At 42.8% G+C, this 8126-nt stretch overlaps 1 protein-coding gene across 1 annotated transcript in view; it reads left to right on the top strand.

The window, feature by feature from the left end:
• CRLF3 (cytokine receptor like factor 3) overlaps positions 1–8126 on the top strand; it is a 57040-nt gene that overhangs the window by 31600 nt on the left and 17314 nt on the right. The window contains exons 5-7 of the mRNA XM_017890863.1: positions 1968–2190; positions 3773–3947; positions 7803–7918. Coding sequence (XP_017746352.1) covers positions 1968–2190; positions 3773–3947; positions 7803–7918 — 514 coding nt within the window. The remainder of the gene's footprint in view (positions 1–1967; positions 2191–3772; positions 3948–7802; positions 7919–8126) is intronic.

An 8126-nucleotide genomic window follows, 5' to 3' on the forward strand; every position in this document is an offset into this window, starting at 1 on the left:
CGCCCGGCCTAATTTTTTGTATTTTTAATCGAGACACGGTTTTGCCATGTTGGCCTCGAACTCCTTAAATCTCAAGTGATCCACCCACCTTGGCCTCCCAAAGTGCTGGGATTACAGGCATGAGCCACTGTGCCTGGCTTTTCTTTTTTTTTTTTTTTTTGAGACGAAGTTTTGTTCTTGTTGCTCAGGCTGGAGTGCAATGGCACGCTCTTGGCTCATCACAACCTCCGCCTCCCAGGTTCAAGCCATCTTCCTGCCTCAGCCTCCCGAGTAGCTGGGATTAAGGCATGCGCCACCACGCCTGATTAAGTTTGTATTTTTAGTAGAGATGGGGTTCCTCCGTGTTGGTCAGACTGGTCTCAAACTCCTGACCTCAGGTGATCCACCTGCCTTGGCCTCCCAAAGTGCTGGGATTACAAGTGTGAGCCACCGTGCCCAGCTAAGATTTTCTTAAAAGGATTTTTTGTTTTTTTTGTAAACATGCTGTTATTTCATAACAGGACTCTTTTTCCATTTTTATTAATTTTCCTATCAGTGGACCTATTTATTTCCAGTTTTTTGCTATAAGTATTTTTACTTGTGTTTCCTTATGAACGTACGTGAAGTTTGCAAAATATTAATATTTACCTAGCTGTAAAATTATGAGGTCATCTTAGAGTATTGGATCCATACACTAGTAGGTAATAACAAACTTTCCACAAGATGATTGTATCAATTTAGCCTTCCAAGCAGTATATGAGTTTCTGTTATTCCATATCTTGACCAATAATTGGCATTGTGAGACTTTATATTTTTGCCTAAATGTACCTTGTTGTGGTTTTATTTATTTATTTGTTTGTTTTTGAGATAGGGTCTTACTCTGTCACCCAGGCTGGAGTACAGTGGCACAATCATGTCTCACTCCAGTCTCAACCTCCTGGGCTCAAGTGATCCTCCTGCCTCAGTCCTCAAGTAACTGGGACTTCAGGCATGTGCTTCCATACCCAGCTAAGTTTTGTAATTTTTTGTAGAGATGGAGTTTTGCCATGTTGCCCAGGCTGGCCTCAAATTCCTGGGCTCAAGTCCTCCATCCGCTTTGGCCTCCCAAAGTCTTAGGATTATAGGCATGAGCCACCATATCTGGCCTTGTTGTGGTTTTAGATTATATTTGCCATATTACAAATTAGGTTGAATATTTATAATATATATTTTTGGCTATTTATATTTCTTCTGTAGAATACTTATTTATGTCTTTTACCCATTTTTCTATTGGTGGCTAATTAACATACAGAATATATGCAGGACCCCTAAAAATTAATGGGGATTCTGTGTACTGTATGTTAATTATGTCTTGGTTATTATGAATGATGTATGGTTGTGGGAAACTTATCATTGAATCTTGAATGTTTTATCTTTGGCATTGATTAAAAAACATGCCATTTCTTCAAAGGAGGCAGACTTTTTTATATCAGACTGGGAAATGTAGAACACATGGTTCAATAAAGAAAAGAAGGGTGCTCAGGCACAGTGACTCACGCCTGTAATCCTAGCACTGTGAGAGGCTGAGACGGGAAGATTGCTTAAGCTCAGGAATTAAAGATCTGAGATATGGTGAAAACCCATCTCTACAAAAAATACAAAAAATTAGCCGGACATGGTGGTGTGCGCCGGAAGCCCCAGCCAGCTACTTAGGAGGTTTGAAGGAGGAGGATGGCTTGAACCCAGGGTGTGGAGGCTGCAATAAGCCGAGATCATGCCACTGCACTCCAGCCTGGGTAACAAAGTGAGACCCTGCCTCAAAAAAAAAAAAAAAGAAGAGAGATAATGATATGATGGCATATTTTCTATGGCCTTCCCAAGAATACCCCATATTCAGCATGTGGGCCTGGCTGCTTGGTCCAAAATGGCTCCATTCAAAGTTTTTAAGCAGTGATGGCTGAGAGAAGTCATCTTCTGTGTCTCACCTAACATAAAGCTTTTCTCCTTAGGTGGATGACGACTTTACAGCCCAAGATTACAGGCTCCAGTTTCGTAAATGTACTTCAAATCATTTTGAGGATGTATATGTAGGTTCTGAAACTGAATTCATAGTATTGCACATAGACCCCAACGTTGATTATCAGTTCAGAGTCTGTGCCCGAGGAGATGGCCGACAGGAGTGGAGTCCTTGGAGTGTCCCCCAAATAGGTCATTCCACATTGGTGCCTCATGGTATGCTGCTAACCTTTTCTCTCCTGAAGCCTAACTGTATATTAGAATACCTGTATTCTGTGCTAAGGGCAGCACACTGACAACCAGCTATTCTAAGCATAGATCCTGAATTGATAAGAACAACATGCACCTTGTATTTTACTCGGATTACCTCATGTGATTTTTGTTTTCATCAGTTCTTCAGGGACCAAAAAAAAAATGCTGGACTAGATTTTTAGCCTCACTGAAAACCAAAGATTGAAAATATTGTGTAGGACACTGATACTCCTTTTTATTCATCTTCTTTTTTTTATATTTTACTTTTATTTAGTTAGTGTTTTTTGAGACAAGGTCTCACCTCTGTCGCCCAGGCTGGCGTGTGGTGGTGCAATCATGCAGCCTGACCTCTGGATCCTTCTGCCTCAGCCTCCTAAGTAGCCAGGACCACCTGCATGCACCACCACACCTGGCTAATTTTTTTTTTTTTTGTAGAGACCAGGTCTTGCTATGTTGCCCAGGCTGGTCTCAAATTCCTGGGCTCAAGCAGTCCTCTTGCTGTGACCTCCCAAAGTCCTGGGATTATAGGCGTGAGCCACTGTGCCCAGCTGATTTTCCAAACCCTCAAGAAATACCTGGAGAGAGATATTTTCTTAAAAGTCTGATTTGAGGGCCAGGCGTGGTGGCTCATGCCTGTAATCCCAGCACTTTGGGAGGCCAAGGCAGGCGGATCACAAGATCAGGAGATCGAGACCATCCTGGCTAACACGGTGAAACCCCGTCTCTACTAAAAATACAAAAAGTAAGACAGGCGTGGTGGCGGCCGCCTGTAATCCTAGCTACTCTAGAGGCTGAAGTAGGAGAATGAACTCAGGAGATGGAGCTTGCAGTAAGCTGAGATCGCACCACTGCACTCCAGCCTGGGCGACAGAGCGAGACTTAAAAAAAAGTCTTATGATTTGAAATCGATCTCTCTCTCCTGCATTCTTTTTTAGAAGATGTAGACTCATTTATTTATTTATTTTTTTTTTTGAGACGGAGTCTTGCTCTGTCACTCAGGCTGGAGTGCGGTGGCCGGATCTCAGCTCACTGCAAGCTCCGCCTCCCGGGTTCACGCCATTCTCCTGCCTCAGCCTCCCGAGTAGCTGGGACTACAGGCGCCCGCCACCTCGCCCGGCTAGTTTTTTGTATTTTAGTAGGGACGGGGTTTCACCGTATTAGCCAGGATGGTCTCGATCTCCTGACCTCGTGATCCGCCCGTCTCGGCCTCCCAAAGTGCTGGGATTACAGGCTTGAGCCACAGACTCATTTATTAATTAGATTTTTATTAGGTTGGAATAAGTTCAAGCAATTATGCTTGAACTATGATTTTATTAGATAACACTTATTTGATTTATTATATCAAAATTATGCAGGAATATACTAAAATCTTTTTTGTAATTTGTGGGACTGATCATGATACCCTGTTAATGGAATCTTTTATTTTATTGAACTTGACCATGGCCCTAAGAGTAGTCTCCTATTTCCACGTTTTATTTAACATGTCTGTATTGAAGATATCCCTCAAGAGATTCTAACAGTTTTCAATATCTTTGCTTTTAAAAAGAGTGGACAGCTGGTTTTGAGGGGTACAGTCTGAGCAGTCGAAGAAATATAGCACTCCGGAACGATTCTGAATCATCGGGTGTTCTCTACTCCAGAGCTCCGACTTATTTCTGTGGACAGACATTAACATTCAGGCAAGTAGATATTAAAACATCTTACCTGCCTCAGGAAGCAGAGTGAAGTGCACAGAGCATACATGAGCTTTGAATTCAAAACATCCTGAATTTATTCCGTCATTTATAGGCAGTGTTACTGTGGGAAGGCTTCTTTATTTCCTGCAGCTGTAGTTTTCTCATCTGTATTCATAGGGTTATTACGTAGAGTAACTGGGAAATGTATATAAAATGCTTGATATTTAATATGTTTATATCTCTTTTCCTCTTGGTAAGTAGAGGTAAGTAGAATATCTCTCAAAAGTCAATCTTAGGCTGGGCACAGTGGCTCACACCTGTAATCCTAGCATTTTGGGAGACCGAGGCGGGTGGATTACCTGAGGTTGAGAGTTCGAGACCGAACATGGAGAAACCCCGTCTCTACTAAAAATACAAAATTAGCCGGGCATGGTGGCACGTGTGCCTGTAATCCCAGCTACTCTGGAGGCCGAGGCAGGTGAATCGCTTGAACCCAGGAGGCTGAGGTTGCAGTGAGCTGAGATCATACCATTGCACTCCAGCCTGGGCAACAAGAATGAAACTCTGTCTCAAACACGCACACACACACACACACACACACACACACACAAAATTAAAAAGTCAATCTTAAAAATTAAGAGGCCAGACACAGTAACTCACGCTTGTAATCCCAACACTTTGGGAAGCCAAGGCGGACGGATCACTTGTGGTCAGGAGTTCGAGGCCAGCCTGACCAACATGGTGAAACCCCGTCTTTACTAAAAATACAAATATTAGGCCAGGCGCAGTGGCTCACACCTGTAATCCCAGCACTTTGGGAGGGTGAGGCAGGTGGATCACAAGCTTAGGAGCTCAAGACCATCCTGGCCAACATGGTGAAACCCCATCTCTACTAAAAATACAAAAATTAGCTGTGTGTGGTAGTGCACGCCTGTAATCCCAGCAACTAGGGAGGGTGAGGCAGGAGACTCGCTTGAACCGGGGAGGCAAAAGTTGCAGTGAGCCACTGTACTTCAGCCTGGCAACAGGGTGAGATTCCGTCTCAAAAAAAAAAAAAAAAAAATTAGCCACGTGTGGTGGCGGACACCTATAATACCAGCTACTCAGGCAGCTGAGGCATGAGAATTGCTTGAACCTGGGAGGCGGAGGTTACAGTGAGCTGAGATCGCGCCACTGTACTCCAGCCTGGGTGACAGTGAGACTCCATCTCAAAAAAAAAAAAAAAAAAAAGGCACGGGCTGGGCACGGTGGCTCATGCCTGTAATCCCAGCACTTTGGGAGGGCGAGGGGGGCAGATCACAGGGTCAGGAGATCGAGACCATCCTGGCCAACATAGTGAAACCCCGTCTCTACTAAAAATACAAAAAATTAACAGGGTGTGGTGGCAGGCGCCTGTAGGCCCAGCTACTTGGGAGGCTGAGGCAAGAGAGTCACTTGAAGCCGGGAGGCGGAGGTTGCAGTGAGCAGAGGTTGTGCCAGTGCTCTCCAGCCTGGGTGACAGTGTGAGATTCCCTCTCAAAGAAAAAAGGCAAAAATTTACCGGCCAAGAATTTATTTTGTCCTTTGTGAGTCATTAACAGCAAGTCTTTGTAAGAGACAATGCTGTAAACATATTATGTATATGCTACTCTGTAAAGTAAAACTGAAAGCAAGCCTCCCCTACCACTGATTAATGTTGTTTCTCTACCCATTTCTTTCTGTAATGGAAAAGTTTCTTTTTTCTTGTTTTCATGTTATCTGAAATGTATTCTTTATAGTCACATTTCTAAATAGCTCTTCGTAGAAACCATAGACCAGTTTTGACTTAGAGAAGTAAAGTTTGCCTGATTTTCACCATACTCACCTTAGTGTAACAAGCTCTCCTCTAAGTTTTAAGTCTTGAGATGGGATTTTATTGTGAATGCTTGACCCAAGTTCCTCTTGTTCTCAGGGCCGTATTATTTAAGGCATGGAGAATATCTGAATATTTTATCTAACCCAATGTTGCTGTATTCCTCTCCAGCTAAGTAATTTGAATTGTCAGCAGTTGTCAGAATATACTAGTTCATGTTTTGTCTATTTTTTGACACCTCTTCTCACCCCTTAATGAAGAAAGAATGACTCAGTAACCAGAAAAATACCAATAGAGAGAGAGAAAAAAAAAGACCAACACCTAAAATATATTTAATTATTCCCCAGGTAATCATGAGTTTTCTGTACCCCTTCTCTGCTTATGTCCCTTGTTTATAGAAGCACTTCCGTTAGTGACTCCTGAGAACAAGGTATTTCTGTGCAATGACAGAGCTTCCTACCTTGATAAATTCAGGCCAGATATCTCAGACTGCAATAATGATGATGATGATAATAATTGCAGTTAATGGCCGGGCACGGTGGCTCACGCCTGTAATCCCAGCACTTTGGGAGGCTGAGGCGGGCAGATCATGAGGTCAGGAGATCGAGACCATCCTGGCTAACACTGTGAAACCCCTTCTCTACTAAAATACAAAATAAATTAGCCGGGCATGGTGGCGGGCGCCTGTAGTCCCAGCTACTTGGGAGGCTGAGGCAGGAGAATGGCGTGAACCTGGGAGGCAGAGCTTGCAGTGAGCCGAGATCGCGCCACTGCACTCCAGCCTGGGCGACAGAGCGAGACTGTCTTGAAAAATAATAATAATAATAATTGCAGTTAATATTTAAACAATATTTACTGTGTGTCATGTACTGTCTTAAGTATTTTACTTGTATTAACTCATTTGATTTTCATAGTAACCCAGTGAGATAGACGTATTTATTTTAGGGATGAGGAAACTGAGGCACAGAGAAGTTATTTACCCAGTGTCACACAGCTAGTAAATGCCAAAATTAGGGTTTAAATCCAGGCAGTTCAACTCCAGACTGGTCTGTATTGCTTCTTTTCATCTTTTTCATGGGAGAGTTAATATGATTCTAGTTGGTGTTGAAGTCTACAGTTTCTCTATTACTGTGTCCTTAGCTCTTTAATTTTTAACCTCTGATGACCTTTTACCCCTTGATCTGATGCTCTCCTGCTTTTTAAATTCTTCCTCCTTGGACACATGGTAATGTCTGATAGATTGCATAGTTAGGTTTATTTCTTAGGTCATTCAGTAAATATTTATTAAGACATTGGAACTTATACAAATTGATTTAAATTCACCTCTGCTGACCATGATGTGAAAGGCATAGTAGGTCTCAATAAACTGTTAGTCTGTCTGGCCTCTCCTAAAGATGCATCACCAGGCCCCACTTGGCAGGGTGATTAACTGAAATTCAGTTAAACTCAATATGATCGTAGCCAGCCTTTTGCATTTTTGTCATTTTTTTCTTTTGACTGTGGAATGAAATGTTTTCTCCCCTTGTTTAAAGGAATTTCAGGCATCAGCAATGAAGTCAGAGATGTGAATGCGAGGGGAGTCCATGCATAAGGGAGGAGCAAGTGGGTCTACTTGAATCAAGAGAAATAGTATTTAGTTTTTTGAGGGTGCTTAAGGGCCTAGTAATTAGAAGGGAGCTTATACTCTTGAAGGCACTACTTTGTTATTTATCCCAGTCGGTCCCTGCTGAAGTTTCTGGAAGGCTTAGAGCTGCTGAAGCCAGAGAAACCTGTGATACTGGCTAGACTATAACAGTCTCTAGACCCACTCTCATTAGATGCCCAGGTCTGCTAGCAACCCCCTCCTTCCAGATCTCCCTGACTTCTTATGTAAACATTCCTGCTCTTTCCTTCTAAGATTTTCTAATTTTTTTTTTTTTTTTTGTAGTTAGCTATTTAATGAGGTTCTTAAGACATTTAGAACACCAATTTGTGAGGATAAATTCCATTCGTCAGGGCAAAAACAGACCGCAGGTAGCCCTGGAGCTGAGGAACAGCTTTGATTTTTGGTAGAATTTGTGAGTCCACAGCTTTCTGATCAATCTTGCGCTGCTCTGTAATCTCGTATTTCTCTTTCTCTGTGTCGAAGATCTCACCTTCCTGGTGTCTGGGCTTCCGCAACTTCTTCTTCTTGAAGTAAGCATCAGTAAGATGTTTTGGGATTTTGACATTGCTGATATCGATTTTGGTTGAGGTGGCAATGACAAATTTCTGGTGTGTTCGTCGTAGAGGAACTCGATTGAGGACCAGAGGTCCAGTCACAAGTAACAAGCCACTAGCCAGCTGCTTCAAGAAAACCACCCTCTTGCCCCTGTGGCGTCCAGTGAGGATGATCAGAATGGTCCCGGGGGTAA

This window comes from Rhinopithecus bieti, unplaced genomic scaffold (genome assembly GCF_001698545.2).
Source record: "Rhinopithecus bieti isolate Rb0 unplaced genomic scaffold, ASM169854v2 scaffold_19652, whole genome shotgun sequence".
Taxonomy (NCBI): Eukaryota; Metazoa; Chordata; class Mammalia; order Primates; family Cercopithecidae; genus Rhinopithecus; species Rhinopithecus bieti.